General features: G+C 31.9%; 1 protein-coding gene across 1 annotated transcript in view; it reads right to left on the bottom strand.

Annotated features, from left to right (window-relative positions):
* LOC143230306 (uncharacterized) overlaps positions 1–18,262 on the bottom strand; it is a 69,841-nt gene that overhangs the window by 50,166 nt on the left and 1,413 nt on the right. Inside the window, exons 2-6 of the mRNA XM_076463588.1 lie at positions 15,739–15,871; positions 12,251–12,397; positions 10,699–11,293; positions 4,273–4,455; positions 181–884 (exon numbers count right to left, since the gene is read on the bottom strand). Of these exons, the coding sequence (XP_076319703.1) occupies positions 181–884; positions 4,273–4,455; positions 10,699–11,293; positions 12,251–12,397; positions 15,739–15,871 (1,762 nt within the window). The remainder of the gene's footprint in view (positions 1–180; positions 885–4,272; positions 4,456–10,698; positions 11,294–12,250; positions 12,398–15,738; positions 15,872–18,262) is intronic.

Below are 18,262 nucleotides of genomic sequence, written 5' to 3'. Positions count from 1 at the left end.
ACAAGCTTTAATTTATTCTTTCTATTTCAGTCATACAAATCAAGCAGTTTGTGTGTTATAGTCTTAAATCTATAGCAGAACCAGATCCTGATCATTGTAACTTCAGCATGGAATTATTTTTGTCAGTCTTAATTCCATTATAAGTAAAGTTAATCATATAGAAAGAATCTTCGAACTTACCAATATCACTGTCTAAAACAAAGTGAAACAGTTTTCCAAGCATATCCACAACAAAGCATGCTTGTTGCTCAAGTGTAACAGTCCAAGGACACCCTACAGAAGCTAGAATTCCCCATATGGTGATCAGTGTTTTCAAACCCTCTGCAACATTATGTGCCTCCCATCTAATGGAAGTGGATTTTAAAACAGCTTCACTCAGAGTAGTGTCAAATGTCACAGGATCTCCAAATGTTATCTTCCCACTGTCTAAACCACTAACTCCACCCCAGATACAAGGGGTTTGCGAATAATCAGCTTCAAGACTCGATTCGGATGTCTGACTAGACAAGAGAAATGCTGAACTGTCAAGGGCATGTGTACGGATTCCACTAGTGAACTTAAAATCAGTTTCAGAGAACGTCACAGACTTTTTGACAGGATTACAACTTAAAAGAGAATTACCAGCTGAATACTTGTGCATCACAGGATACAACATCTGATGACAATGCATCTGGAGAGAAGTTAAGACTCTAGTGAGGCCAAATGATGAGAACGGTATCTGTAAACATGTTACAAGATAGCCATCAGACACCAAGATCATTGACTCTTGAGGATGTGTGGACACAGAATATCTTTGCTGTAGCATCACCTCTCCAGAAAGAGTGGACTGTAGAGTATCATTGTGCTGATTTGAGCTGTTTGTATCATTCCTTTCTCCTTTAGCTCTGAATTAATGAACATATTATAGTTAATTTTACATTAAATTTAGTTATGTACTGTGTTACATAAAAAAAATTATCCCAAGAAATATTTTAAAAATGCATAACAAATGTATTACCTATTATAATAAGTCAATGGTAAGTAGACACAACAATGCAAAGAAAATACATAGCATAAGGCACTTGGTACAAAAGTCTCTCTCTCAAAACCAATAATAAAGGTAATTAATCCAGTTTGAGCCAGGATACGAGTATGTACTAATCAAGAAACTCGTACACTAAAACACTAACAAAATAATATATAAATGTAGGTGATTTCATAGACTAGTTGTTACGTTTATGCATTTGAGTCTAGCATTCACTTAGCAATAAAAGATCTAACATAAAAGCTTCTATTTTTATTATGTTTCAGATCCAGTAATACAAATGTAAAAAGTACCAATAACAGCAACATATGAATTGCACAAAATGGAGAAGCCTGAGTTCTATATCTCAAATATTTGTCTTTGTGGTATGGTATATTACATCGTGAATTATTTATAAATATTTTTTTTTAAGATCCATTTTCATGCATGCAAGTGGTAGGGGAATCTTTCAAAAGAAAGGGTTATTCAAGTTCTGTTTATTATTATCAAAGCAGCAACTTTAAATGCATTCCTAACTTAAATGGCTTAGCACTGCAATTCAATTTTCATGCAAGTAAAAGATTGTTTGTTTGTTTTTGGAATTTCGCACAAAGCTACTCGAGGGCTATCTGTGCTAGCCGTCCCTAATTTTGCAGTGTAAGACTAGAGGGAAGGCAGCTAGTCATCACCACCCACCGCCAACTCTTGGGCTACTCTTTTACCAACGAATAGTGGGATTGACCGTCACATTATACACCCCACGGCTGGGAGGGCAAGCATGTTTAGCACGACTCGGATTACGAGTCGCACGCCTTACGCGCTTGGCCATGCCAGGCCGCAAGTAAAAGAGGATGAATGATTCTCACAAATAAAATGTATGATTCAGTATTAATACAACAGTTGTTACTGATGAAAAAAAGAATGAAACATCAAACAATGAATAACACAAAAGACTGTAAAACAAAATTACAGACTTAAGCAAAATTTAGGCACTAATTCATGCTAACAGTTAAGCCTTTGACTGCACTGTTTTAAATGAGTGCCAACTAAACATGGGTAACTTTTTGCGAGCTGTAAACCATATATAGCAGACTCACATTCAGTTGTCAGAGGTAGACTATACCCCACACGCCGAAGCAGCAGTAAATTGGTTAAGGTTTCAATAACTGTGAGGATCCTCCAACTTTAACACACAATCTCTTGTAATGAAGTTTTGAGCAGTGAGTACGAGAGTAAACTTTGACAACCAACAAGATCAGGGCTCTCTTGGTTAAAAGAAGACTTAGATAAAAAAATAGTACATTTGAAATGCTGAGTTTTTCTGGTGGTGAAAAATCAAATTATTTTTATGTTAAAAATGCCCTTAAATCAATATTTTTTAATGCTGATGTTACTTTAATAAAATAAAGTATTTATGCTTTATATAAATTCTGTGTATACAGGTGGGAGGTAGATCAAAGTAAACGTTTTTTTCCAGAATTACATTCAAAGTTTAATTAAATTAATTTATCAGCAGTGTAAATCAATAAACTTGGAACTAAAATGTAGTTCACAATTCAAACTTTAATGTTTTCTAATTTTTAATTTCTAAATTAAAAAAACATTTTTATAAGTTCCCATTCTCTTCTCTCTATACTACGAATTCTGCTCTTTATATTTTCTTTATCTCCTCATACGTGTTTCAGAGTGTTCATCGATTACATACATGAATATAGATGCTGACAGGTCAGAACATAAAAAGAACCTTCCAACTTCTTTATTACCTGAGATATCAATAGATGTATTTCACCTTCCACTGAAGGCCTTCCCAACTCTTCATGTTTTTGAAATAATTTAGTTACTCATGTTTTCTCACTCACAATATATGTTTATAACCAACAGAAAATCACTCTGTGAACTACATGACTCTTATGATAGTTTGTTCTACTGTCCTGGTAAAAATCACTATTCCACATGTTGGTGTCTGTACAGCATGAAGTTGGTGCAACAAAAATCAGTGGAATTTTCTAATCTATTTTATCTTATTTAGAAAGACAGGTAAATTATAGTAAATTTGTAATATTCTATTCTAGAGCATGGAATATGTTTTGTGCTCTAACATGCATAGTTTAAAGCTAAGTAAATTATTTTATGGGGAGTGAATAAAATTAGAAAAAGAAAGTAGGTATCCAGATGCATGTTGGCCTACAATATAAAAATTGAAAACTTATTACGTTATAGATGAAAATTTAAATAAGTATGTTTGTGATCTCTCCTTAAGAAACATAAGTAGTTAGCTGTTGTATGATGTAACTTTAAAATCTGTTTAACCTAACCTCTTTGCATTTCAGTTGGGTGACTTATTACTCTTTGAACAACAGTTGAAATAGCAATAAAAAATAAAGTGAACAAAAACAGTTCAGAGATCTAAATCTTTTTAAGTTAAAAAATTTGTACTTGTCTATTACAATCTGCTATCATTATAAAAACTAAAGATATTTTGGAACTCCCACTACAGTTAATGTTACGGTAGATGAAACAGTAGATGTTGGTGATAAGATACGAATGACATAGTTTTTATTTATCATTTTATCCCCCCCTGGATTTGTTCACATAAAGCTTCAATAACAAAAAACATAAATGTAACTTTAGAATATGTTTGTTGTAGGTAATTCTTGTATTGAAAGATAAAAAAAACAGATATTTTATTCTTATTTGAACTGCATTCACAATTTTTATATATTTAGCAGTTAGATAAGTGTGCACGTGTAACAGTTAAATACATGAATTTGTAATAAATTATTTTGAATGTTGTTTTTTAAATTATTTAAATTTGCATGAAGCAATTACATTAATAAAAGTGCAAACACAAATTTGAAATATTCAGATGCAGAAAAAGAAAATGTTTGCCAATTATATAAGAATCAGGTCAATGGCTATTTCAATCATCTTATGTTACCAGTAATAATAATGACATATATTCTACTTACATCCCAGTGACTTATGTTACTTATGTTACCAGTAATAATAATGACGTATATTCTACTTACATCACAGTGACTTATGTTACTTATGTTACCAGTAATAATAATGACTTATATTTTACTTACATCACAGTGACTTATGTGACTTATGTTACCAGTAATAATAATGACGTATATTCTAGTTACATCACAGTGACTTATGTTACTTATGTTACCAGTAATAATAATGACGTATATTCTACTTACATCACAGTGACTTATGTTACTTATGTTACCAGTAATAATAATGACGTATATTCTACTTACATCACAGTAACTAAAGGATGAAGGGTTATGAAGTAAGAAGGACCAAAGTCCATGGAACATCCAGAAGTGGTCAGCAATAACGATTCTCCTAGTCTTGTAAATATACAGAGTGAGCCCTGATGGGTAACACCAACCAAATATGCATCGTCTGCTGTCCAAGCTAGGTCTGCAATCCAGTAACTCCTAATAACATTCAGAGAAATGTAAATCATAACACAATGTTTTAACTGCAGATTAGAAAAATCTTGAATATTTCATTTAGAGAGCATTAAATTCTATCCAACAGATGTTTCATTATATATATACATCTTAAAATGAATGACTAACACTTGCAAAACCTTAACAGTTTGAAATGTCATATGTATATGTATTTGATCCATAGCTAAATACCATATTTCACATTTTGTAAGGAAAATATTTCAGTCTTATTTCATTATGGATCAAATACATATACATATGACATATATACCAATAAGAGATTTCAAGGCTAACTTTTTCCACTTTCAAGATAAGCGTATATATACACACACACATACACACAACAAAGAAAACACCTCAAAGTTACAGGGCATTATGAAAAAAGTTCACATCCAAAAGAAATTAAAAAATGTGCTTTTCACATTCACAAACCAGTTTATTTATGAAACTTGTATGACAAAATAAGTTTGGTACTTTTAATCCACAAGAAATACATTTTTTTTTATTATTTTTTTAACTACACACTGAAGAAAAACAAAATACTGGGAACAGAAAGAACTTTATGCCGATTACAGTAAAGATTTCTTGAAGTGTGTGTTAGCTGTCATTAAAAGACCATTACAATAGTTCTTGTTTTCTTTATAAAGATGTGATATTTTCAGCTGGTACTGTATTCCCCTAAGAGTGACAAGAGAGGTCTGTTAAGTAATGGGAGATCTATCAAGCTATTTACCCCAAAATAATTCTATGTATCATGACTAAATGAGTTTTGAAAAATAAAGAGCCACTGAACCCAAATGTAGAATTTATTTAACAAACACAGCACAATTGTACTTTCTTGCTGCAACAGACAGTTGACTTTACTGAAGAATTGGGGTTAAAGTAGTTCTAACATACTTGGACTGTAAGCAAGATTATCTCTGTTGATACCTTATGCTAGACTAAACCATATCAGGTCATGTTCTATATTGAATAAATTTTTAGTTACTTACTTAACTTATAAACATCAGATTTACCCAGAATCAATATCATAACCTGTCATTCCCAGTGAAACAAGAAAGGTCATAACCTAGAGAGATATTCTAACTACTGTTTAACTTCACATTCTACAAAAGACTCTTCAGTTATCTTTACCATAGAAAGACAAATGGTACTACTATAAGTGAGTGGTACATAACAACAGGTAGCTAGAGCAAAAGCAACTGATCAACCTTCTCCAGCAATGTGTTAAGGGGGGAACTGCATATACCTGCATAAATAAAAAAAATTGAAAAATTCCTATATTAATAAATAGTATGCTTATGTATCACAAAGAAAGTATGGTCACATAAAGTCCAAAATCTAACAAACACTTAAGCTGTCATCATACAGATTCATAATAAAACTTTTATTTTTGAGAATCTCAGAGGTGTTTCCTGACATATTACATTTTTTTTTTGTAAATTGAAATTTAGTAAAGGTAAAATAAATGATAAAACTGCCCATGAAGTGAGGGAGTTAAATCATTTCACAAGAAAAATGAAAATATTTGAAATGATTAATTTGTTAGAGATGAGAATTTGTCTTGGGGGAGGGCAAGAAATTGAATTAGACATTGTGTTGTGAACTTAGGCAAAGTCCTGAAATAATTAGATTTAAGTCTGAATGTATCATACAAAGTCCTGAAATAATTAGATTTGAGTCTGTATGTATCATACAAAGTCCTGAAATAATTAGATTTGAGTCTGTATATATCATACGAAGCCTCAGAAGTGGTAAAATTCACAAGAAAACAAACTGAACAATTATTTTTGTTTTGTACACCTTTAAGGAATTTTATATTTTCTATCTATAGTAAATAGGATGAAAGAAACGAGGAGGGGTAATTGTTCTAGAACTCTGATTGACTACAATTCTCAGTAAGTTTTATTTTGTTGTTTTTTTTTTTTAATTACTATACCATCTACTTTCAAAGGTTGAGTGATAACATTTTTGTAGTTGAGGAGAAATCATAAACATGAGTCAGGTTTCAACAGCAGTTATATTTGTTATAATTTGAAAGAATCAACAATTTTGTTTACTTTGTTCATAAAGAACTGCTTGTTTTAGCAAGGCCAAATAGAATGTTTTTAATTTAAAAAAACAAAGTTCAAACAGATATTAGTACAAACAGATATTAGTATAATCATAGAAAATCTCTAGATGTTAATTATCACACATTTGTATGTACATTGATTTCAAAGATTCTAAGGCCAACAGAATCAAACAACAGATGACAACGAAGATCTGTTTATGATCAACAAATTGGAAAACAAATCTTATGATTCCTTTCTCATAATCCTACTTACACTGAAAAATACACTAACTTCATTTCAATAAAACCTGTTAACCACTATTTATAGTTTCTAACTATAATATTCATTTTATTTGAAATTCCCTGTTGTTTTATAAAATATTTTTATTTACTTCAAAAATATTGAATCTTTCTATTTCAAAAATGTTTATTAAATAAGGCTTAAGTTGTTACTGAGGTCCTCCCATTTTAAATAAGATTCTTCATGTAAGAAATCACTATTTTCAATGATGTCATCAACCATACTAGCATAAGAAATAATTTGAAACACGTAGTTGGCACTAGCAGAGCTTGGTCCAACAAATTCACAACAACACTATCTACAAAGTCTACATTTGACTACTCTTTGAATATGGTAATCCCACTACCTGCAAAATTCCCCTTCAATCTACAGAAATGGTCACAAACCCTACAGAGCCATCAAAATTGCACACAGATTATCACTTAAATCACTAGTACAATTTCTGATTCTAAATAAACATCTCACCAAACTAGTTACTCACTATTTCAGAAGCTCACAAACAAGAAATGCACAAACAACAGAATTCTCTTCTCTCATGTCCACCCCTAGCACATATCCACCTTCAACATGATCAATAGTACCAATACCTAAATACAAGCTCACAGAGCTCCCCATCATTAAAATACACTAACATGTCTTGTCTTTTCAGCTTTGGGCACTGAACAAGTTTCTAATTTGGCACGTGTCCTGTGAAAATTGTTTTCTTTATGTACACTGGTTTCAACCACATCAAACTTTGTCATTGGATCTATCGATCCCTGGCCCTAAGAAGGACTATTCCTTTAATTGAAAGTTACATTAGACAAACTTTTGCATCTAAATTTTTATAGTTTAAAATACAGTTGAGTTTGGGTTTTAACATTACATTATCTACCTGACTGCTTTCTTATATAACAATGTACAGTTTGGGTTTTAACATTACATTATCAACCTGACTGCTTTCTTTTGTAACAATGTACAGTTTGGGTTTTAACATTACATTATCTACCTGACTGTTTTCTTATGTAACAATGTACAGTTTGGGTTTTAACATTACATTATCAACCTGACTGCTTTCTTATGTAACAATGTACAGTTTGGGTTATAACATTACATTATCTACCTGACTGCTTTCTTATGTAACAATGTACAGTTTGGGTTTTAACATTACATTATCAACCTGACTGCTTTCTTATGTAACAATGTACAGTTTGGGTTTTAACATTACATTATCTACCTGACTGCTTTCTTATGTAACAATGTACAGTTTGGGTTTTAACATTACATTATCTACCTGACTGCTTTCTTATGTAACAATGTACAGTTTGGGTTTTAACATTACATTATCTACCTGACTGCTTTCTTATGTAACAATGTACAGTTTGGGTTTTAACATTACATTATCTACCTGACTGCTTTCTTATGTAACAATGTACAGTTTGGGTTATAACATTACATTATCTACCTGACTGCTTTCTTATGTAACAATGTACAGTTTGGGTTATAACATTACATTATCTACCTGACTGCTTTCTTATGTAACAATGTACAGTTTGGGTTTTAACATTACATTATCTACCTGACTGCTTTCTTATGTAACAATGTACAGTTTGGGTTTTAACATTACATTATCAACCTGACTGCTTTCTTATGTAACAATGTACAGTTTGGGTTTTAACATTACATTATCAACCTGACTGCTTTCTTTTGTAACAATGTACAGTTTGGGTTTTAACATTACATTATCTACCTGACTGCTTTCTTATGTAACAATGTACAGTTTGGGTTTTAACATTACATTATCTACCTGACTGCTTTCTTATGTAACAATGTACAGTTTGGGTTATAACATTACATTATCTACCTGACTGCTTTCTTATGTAACAATGTACAGTTTGGGTTATAACATTACATTATCTACCTGACTGCTTTCTTATGTAACAATGTACAGTTTGGTTTTAACATTACATTATCTACCTGACTGCTTTCTTATGTAACAATGTACAGTTTGGGTTTTAACATTACATTATCTACCTGACTGCTTTCTTATGTAACAATGTACAGTTTGGGTTTTAACATTACATTATCTACCTGACTGCTTTCTTATGTAACAATGTACAGTTTGGGTTTTAACATTACATTATCTACCTGACTGCTTTCTTATGTAACAATGTACAGTTTGGGTTTTAACATTACATTATCAACCTGACTGCTTTCTTTTGTAACAATGTACAGTTTGGTTTTAACATTACATTATCTACCTGACTGTTTTCTTATGTAACAATGTACAGTTTGGTTTTAACATTACATTATCAACCTGACTGCTTTCTTATGTAACAATGTACAGTTTGGGTTTTAACATTACATTATCTACCTGACTGCTTTCTTATGTAACAATGTACAGTTTGGGTTTTAACATTACATTATCAACCTGACTGCTTTCTTTTGTAACAATGTACAGTTTGGGTTTTAACATTACATTATCTACCTGACTGTTTTCTTATGTAACAATGTACAGTTTGGGTTTTAACATTACATTATCAACCTGACTGCTTTCTTATGTAACAATGTACAGTTTGGGTTTTAACATTACATTATCTACCTGACTGCTTTCTTATGTAACAATGTACAGTTTGGGTTATAACATTACATTAGCTACCTGACTGCTTTCTTATGTAACAATGTACAGTTTGGGTTTTAACATTACATTATCAACCTGACTGTTTTCTCATGTAACAATGTACAGTTTGGGTTTTAACATTACATTATCAACCTGACTGTTTTCTTATGTAACAATGTACAGTTTGGTTTTAACATTACATTATCAACCTGACTGCTTTCTTATGTAACAATGTACAGTTTGGGTTTTAACATTACATTATCTACCTGACTGCTTTCTTATGTAACAATGTACAGTTTGGGTTTTAACATTACATTATCTACCTGACTGCTTTCTTTTGTAACAATGTACAGTTTGGGTTTTAACATTACATTATCTACCTGACTGCTTTCTTATGTAACAATGTACAGTTTGGGTTATAACATTACATTATCTACCTGACTGCTTTCTTATGTAACAATGTACAGTTTGGGTTATAACATTACATTATCTACCTGACTGCTTTCTTTTGTAACAATGTACAGTTTGGGTTTTAACATTACATTATCTACCTGACTGCTTTCTTATGTAACAATGTACAGTTTGGGTTTTAACATTACATTATCTACCTGACTGCTTTCTTATGTAACAATGTACAGCACAATTCATCTCCCTGCTCTTCTCTCACAGACACACAGACTTCATGACACCTTCAAGACACTATAACCAGATAGGTCCATCCCCCTCATCAACAGTCCAGTTTTGAAAGTACTCCTATAACACTTACCTCCGTGTATTTCTTATCTTTTACTCTGACCACTTAATATATTACAATCACAAGTGGGATTGAATAAAAACCACAGTTTCTGAGTGCCTCTGGTTGTCCAACAGGCCCCAGTTCAGTCCCGCTAGACTTTTGAACTTAAATTACTGCCACTTCACTTAGTTAGTTTAGTATGACATCACTGTAAATAACAACTGGTAGGTCACTTAATACCACTAGGGAGACAAAATAACATACAGTTCTTAAACTAAGAAATGAACTTGTAATATAGCAGAATTTTGATTCAAAATAAGCTGGACAACAGAAATACATTCTTCATGTATTCATACACATATAATAATAAAGCTTTGAATTATTAACATTAAATTATTCAGTTTATCTAACTGTGAAGTAGGCAGACCATTAAATCAATTTCACAGATGCATGCTTCAAGTTTTTTTTTACTTTGTTTTCAAATGCTTTATTTCAAGTTTCATAATGTTGTGATGAAGATTAATATATTATATACTAACCTTGCACATGGCAACACTGGCTGTATTGCACCAGAACCTTTAAAATCTACAGGGATTTGAGAACCAGAAAAAGGAGAAACAAACAAAATTCGGGAACTTTCAGATTTGTACTGGTTAACAGCAGCTCCGAGGATCATTGCATCGTGTGAAAACTTTGTGATAAATGCTCCTTTCCTTCTGATTGGGTGGCACTCACTTCCTATACTATGAAATGGAAGACGCACTGTGTGCCAAAACATGTCTAAAGAAGGCTTAGGTGAAGATATTAAGACAGGATTCAGATTATGAATTACTCCAAATGTGATGCAAATGGTTTCATGAAAGTTAAATATAAATGAAATGATGCAGATTTCTCCCAATAAATAATGACACAGAAATGATGCTTGAATGAAAGTTTCCCTGCACTCTGAATTAGGTAAGAGGACAGAAGAGTGTTCTGGAAGGTTCAGCCACTTTCCTGGGAGCCAAGAACCTTTTGTTGTTGTTCCAGGTCTTGGAGTAGAAGCACCTTGCCATATATAAGTTTTATACAATCCCATTACAACTACTATTCTATGACCACTTGAAGAGATGGCAATTCGAGGGTAAGGAAAACCTACAAGTAATTAAAATAAGCTAATTGGTTCAGAGAATAAACAATTACAAAAATTTCACAAACTACACAGTTTACAATGCTACACTAGTACAGGTACATCAACTCTTATGAATATCACCTTGAAAATTAAAATTGTAAAGATGAATTTTTCCTAACTCTTTGTCAAATTTCTATTATTTCTAACTGCAATTCCTGATGTACAACATTTCTATAGGTTTCAGAAACAAACACGATTAATTTTCCCATTCCTTGAATGTGACTAAACTGTGAACAACAAACGATGATGTTCACTTCAAACATCCTCTGTTTTGCATGTCCAAAACAAATACCGGTAGACATCTGTGACAGTGGTTATTAACAAAATCCTACAGTCAATCATCTAACAACTGTTTGTTTGATTTGAATTTTGTCCAGAGCTACACAAGGGCTATCTGCACTAGCCACTCCTAATTTAGCAGTTACAAACTACAGGGAAGAAACAGTTGATACTGCTTACTCTTAGTGGGATTCACTGTTACTTATAACGCCCCCATGAATGAAAAGGAAAGCATGTTAGGTGATGGGAATTCATGTAACAATAACAGCTGAAATCTCAGGATGGACAATGCTTCGTAAATCTTATATAGCCCTGATCTAACATCTCATGACTTCCATCTTTTGGGTACCTTCACAAGAATTCTACATCAAAAATGCTTGAACTCAAAACCTGTATTTTACCAAGTCTGATGAAGCTCATAGAATAATGTACTATACTTAACAGTTACTATATTAAGCAATAATGTCCAGATGTCTAAATTCTCACGAGTATTCATATGTATTTGTTGCTTGTCATCTGATATGGCTAACCACTAGGAAATAACATATCATTTCTTTCTAAATGTACCTTAAACACATGTGTACACTCTCTTACTTAAAGCAATACCTTATCATAAACTGTTATACCATAAACCCAATTACCTTTTCTTCTATTCTCTTTACCCTCGTGATCATTCTGTGAACGATAAGTAACAAGTTCTGGTATACCTTTGATCCACCAAAGGTGATCAGAGTCCTTATGCCAAAGAAATATATCTCCATTGTACTGAATACCTCCAAAAAAGGGCCCTGAATAACAAATAACAAGAAAAAGCTTTGTGCATAAAAAACATATTTACAAATATAGACTCCATCTTCAACTGCTTTTTGTTACAAAATGTTAGTGACCACCATTTTTCTTCCAAGTACCAACACCTTCATGTAAGAATGATGTTTTACAAACTATTGTATAATGTCAACCAACGATACTTTCTTTCTTCAACTTAGAAGTAATAGTTGAAACATAATTCATTCCAAATGCTCTAAAATGTCCAGTAAAGCATTACAAAACATCTAAATAACATGTACATAACTTGTTAAACTGCAATCAGCGATCACTCAACAACAGCTATCAGTATACGTACTAACACAGATCAAATAAGTCAGTATGTGTGAGGTAAATACAAAAACACCACAAATACAAGACTTAATGCATGTAAGTACAATATTCTGTGATAATGAATTACTCCATGCATCTAAAGTTATAAAATTATAGCTACCTGGACAGATTTTGAAGGTTTAATATTACACTGAGCAAAATTATTGTTTTTATTGCTTCAAGTTACACACATGCATGGTCTTATCCACTAAATTGTAAAATAACAGTATTAATGACAAACAAGTAACAAATAACACCAATGGCATGTCCTAATGAGAACTAGAATCAAACACAGTTAAGTGTGTTTTGTGATACTTTTATGTCTTTGTGCAATACATAAACTTGTATCAGTGAGTGAGGTAGCGATCCCCACATAGATATGGGTTTGTATTTTTACATGTGGCACCACATACATCAGGATGTTGATAAACTTAACTGGGGTAATAGAACCAAAAAGCCCATCACTAAGCAAGTACAAAGCTGCATCTAAAGTTCAGCTAACTTTCCTCGATATTCAAAAAGTGGGCTGCAAAAACACTGATTAACTTCTGTCCATCAGCCATAACTTGTAAACCACAATGTGCCTACAAACAGCCAAAACACTTAATAATTCCCTAGGATGTATTTTTTCATATCAACAGCCCAATAGCACCAGGTGATCTATGATAGGTTAATTTACAGCCCAAAGTAATAAACATTGTCTCTGGTCAGTGAGCCACTATGTGTGTTACATGAAAGTAGATAATCTATTGTATACTTCTTACTGTACTCCACAATATCCTGGCTATGATTTATTTTGCTTCAAAAGATAACACCTATGGATTATATTATGTAGAACTGGATTGAATAAGCTGGTGAAATGGTGCCTTCTGCCTAGAAGTTACGGACCCACTGGAAGCCAAGACTTTGACTCACAAAACATGCAGAAACTAGTAACAACAAATTTCATTTTAAACTTGTTGGGAAGTAAAGGTGGAAAAACGATCAGAAGTTAGAGAGCATTTGGGATGGTAGGAAAATCTACATTACCCATTTCTACATTCCACTGCTTAACATATACAAATATATGTATTCACCCTATGAGTATAGTGTTTTTTTTTGTTATTTATATCTAAAAGTAAACAGTTCTAATGCTATAAATTACATTAGATTTATACAGATAATCAAATCAGCAATATGTGAAAATGATGGAAGTTAATATAAAAACCAAAACTGTGATGTCTGTTAAGAGATTCTAACCTAAAAACAGGAAAGTTTGTTCATTGTCAGTTGTTTTCATTCTTCTTTTATCTCCTAACAAAAAGGTATGTAGTCACAGCAACCAAAAACACTGGGGATATTCCATCTATCAGACATAACTCAAATGCAAATGTCAAACTAAGTAACTGTTATAAAATATCAAATTTGGGTTGGAAGATTCAAGATTCAAGGAAAATTTATATATTGAAGCCAATACTTCATTCTTTCACCTTCAATACATAAAATATACATATATACATTTCTGTGTACCATATCCAAACACGACATTGGTGGGCACGGTCTTTCACAAATCTCTTCTGCTTGAGGCACAAAGAATTTCTAATGTCAATACCTTCATCCATTTAGATAGACTCCTGATATAAGTTAACCTCTGTCTTCCACAGTCTCTACTTCCTTTAACTTTTTCAGTTAAGACCAGACTTACAATTTCTTCTTTCCTCATAATGCAACCTATAAAGTTTAACTGTCTCTGTCTGGTGTTAGTCTACAGTTTCCTCCTCCAATCTGCTCTTGACAAAATATCTTCATTTGAATTGTGACATGTCCAATGTACCTTTAAAATGCATCTCAAGAAACACAGATCAATTGTTTCAATTCTCTTTTACACAATTGGTGATACTGTCCAACATTCTGATGTAATCACAAGAGCTGATATAATAGCAATCCATAACTCGTTAACATTGTTTCCACAGAAATTTCACCATCTGTCAGGATCTTTTCTTCATTTTCAGAAATGCATCTTTTGCCATCCTTATCTTATTTCATGATCACATTTACCATCTGATGTTATCCACCTTCCCAGGTATTTAGATTTATTCAGTTGCCTTTTATCTGTTCCTCATTTACATTGAAATACAGAAATGATCTCCTTCACAACTGTCAAACCTTCTGATTTCCTACAGTCAATACCTAAACTTTTCTTCTCACTTTCACTAATAATTTTATTTAAAGGTTTTGCAGCTTCTTATTCTGTCATCAGCATGATGCAAGTTGTTCACACTTGGTCTTCCACAGACAAGCCCTAGCAAATCCTCATTTCCCTCAGGATTTTTTTTCATTGTAAAATTTAAAAAGTCAAATTATAAGACAGCCTTAATTTGTATTTAATATATTCATTTTCTATCTTCACTGCTACAATTTGCTTCCAACACAAGCTTCTTAAAATTCTCAAATCTTTACCATCAATGTCAGGTTCTTCTAACATTTTCATTAATACCAAGTATTTGACTCTATCAAAAGCTATAGATATAGTTAATAAAAATAAGAAAAGGTCCTTTGTTTATATTGTCCTCTTGGAAAGCATTTATACTGTGAAAATAGTATTTCTGACACCATGATCTTCAATAAAACTTATTTTTTTAAGACTCTGTATATCATATTACAAGGACTTATTTCAATCTTACTTAAAAGGAAACACATGAATCCATAATTTTATACTTTTATTTAACACACATAGTTCACACAAGTTAAACCATCTAGATAAACAGTTCACACAAGTTAAACCATCTAGATAAACAGGTCACACATGTTAAACCATCTAGATAAACAGTTCACACAAGTTAAACCATCTAGATAAACAGTTCACACAAGTTAAACCATCTAGATAAACAGTTCACACAAGTTAAACCATCTGGATAAACTTTCATAGCATGTATTCAAAAAATTAATTGCTTGGAAAGAGATTTTTTTTCAACATATTATTAAACTTATATCACAAATTGTCCAGAATTACCATTAACATCAGTTGTTGCAACAGCATCACACAGATGAGGCTGTAATCTTGGGATTTTTTTCTTGCTGCGTCCTGATGGAAGGTGTAAAGTGCTGATTCTCTGTCTGTCCACCATGAAAAGGCTGTCATTTTTCTTGTTAAGAATTATGGGTAAGAATACATTATTGATTGTACTTAACTAAGAAAAAATAAGAAATAATTATCAGGTAAGTTTTTATTGAAGTTTCAGAAATAGCATTTGTTAGAAATCTTTGAAAGATCAAGTCAAATGTGCCTATTTTATGTACAAGAATCAAGATTTTCATAAACATGTATTCTTCAAGCAAACTGTTAAGCAAAGCTTTAAATATACAAGAACAAAGATATACATAAACCAACTTAACGAAACATATTAAAACATACAATTATCCAATTTACTTTGGTTTGCTGGCAAAGTTTTTTTGTTTTTTTTAGTGAAGTAAAACATTTTCTATACATATCTGTAAACAAAACTAAAAAATTAAAATGTTCATTTTACTTTTATTTGTTCAAAATTTGTTTTCAGTGAACTAAACCATATTTTTTTCAATTACAAGTACTTATAAAAACAACACAGGTTTGATACTAAGCAATTGCAGCAGAAGGTACAAATTAGCCACAAAATTAGTTTGAACTCTTCAAGAAATCCAGTAAACTCTTTGAGACTTATTCATGACAAGACATCTGAACACTTTTATGACTAAAGGTGTTTGTATTTTTCTCATCCAATTAAACAAATTGTTGTGATAAATTCTCCAAAGTTAAAAAATGTATCTCACAATTTTGGATGAACACCAAATTTACTGTTCCAATACAAGGACTGTTCAACCCTCAATTTACTGATTTCTTTTTATGACATTTTATGTTGGTAAAAGTCCACAAATTTCATGACAATGAGTAACTTTATGCCTAGATTAGTTGAAATTGTTGCAATATTGACGATACATTTGCTTAAATTTGTTTGTGTGACAAACACTTCATTAAAGGTTTGTCAGTTTCAAAGTCATGACCAACAAGAAAAAGAAAAGTGATCCATAAATATTTTTTAAAATGTTTTTTAAAACTGAAGTTCATACAATTCACAGGTTGTTGTCTGTTTTAGAGTTATGCCATCTTGTGCTGTCTGCTGTGTTTGTAATGGGAAACTAAACCCAAATTTCAGCATTGTAAATTCAAAGACTGTCCCAACAGTGCACAGAATCCATGTGATATCATTGGTAATTCCAAGGTTAACACAACTTATTAAGAAATATTATAAGATTCTACAAACCTAAATAAAAAGAATTAAAAAGGAAAAACTGAGAGATTCGAAGAACATTAGTTCCCCTAAATCATGAAAGTAGGAAACAAATTATAGTAGTTTGTACTCTTTTAAAAATCATATTAATGTTAGAGAAATCATATTAATGTTAGAGTCAAGATAATGAAAAGATGTATTTATCATTTCTCTTATGCAAAGAGAAGAAAAGGCTAAAAATATACAGATTTTTAATAATTATCACAATAATAGTAAAATAAAGCACTTTTATATATGTAAAAAATGGCTGGTATGGGTAGAGAAAGCTCTACGTAGCAGAGCAAACATTTTGACCTTCTTTGGTCATTGTCAGGTTCACAACGAAAGAAGGAGGTAATTGACCAATAGCTCGCCAAGTTTCAAGCTGGTTGTGTAATTGAGTGTAGGAATGTAGAGGGCGTGCTTAGATTTTACCTCAGTTACCTCTTTCTTTCCTTGTGAACCTGATAATGACCGAAGAAGGTCAAAATGTTGTTCGCTCCACTACGTAGAGCATTCTCTACCCATACCAGCCGTTTTTACATATATAATTTTCTCTACAAGTGGGTTTTCTCGTCATCACAGAAGCACATTTATATTTCAGTCAAGTTTTTTTTCACTATGAGCATGCATTTTAACCTAATAATATTACAAGCATAAGCGCAATCCAAATCCTTAGACCATGGACATCTGAAGTAAAGGTTTTAAGATCACATAACGAATACTGACATTACCAAGTGTATTAACTGTATATAAATAGCATAAAATTAGTCTGAAGGTATTTGGTTTTATTCGGCAACTTTGTACTACATCAGTTCAATCTGTGTATCAAAAACAGAAAAAGCCTTAACATGCTGTATTTAGAAAAACATAATTTATTTATGAACATAACAACATGTGACACAGTCAGGTCACAAGTGACAATTTGATTATTTCATAAAGCATCACAACAAACAATCCAAACTAAGTCAAACAAACACAAAAACAAAATGGTAGAATACTGTTCAGATCATCAAATCACACCTTCCATCACCAACATTTTTATTTTCATGACACAATCAAATATTTTCTGCAGCAGTGCTGTCATAAAATTATTTTAGTCAAAATAAGACCCAATGACATCTAACATATTGATTTCAACCAAACTCTCAAATTCTAGCAATCTGTTGCAAATAACCTTATTATAACTATAAAATGGACTAAGCTTATTTCCAACATCCCCATATGTAA

This window comes from Tachypleus tridentatus, chromosome 1 (assembly GCF_004210375.1).
Source record: "Tachypleus tridentatus isolate NWPU-2018 chromosome 1, ASM421037v1, whole genome shotgun sequence".
Lineage (NCBI taxonomy): Eukaryota > Metazoa > Arthropoda > Merostomata > Xiphosura > Limulidae > Tachypleus > Tachypleus tridentatus.
The sequence above is the reverse complement of the archived record's forward strand: the minus strand, read 5'-3'. Positions and strand labels throughout refer to the sequence as shown.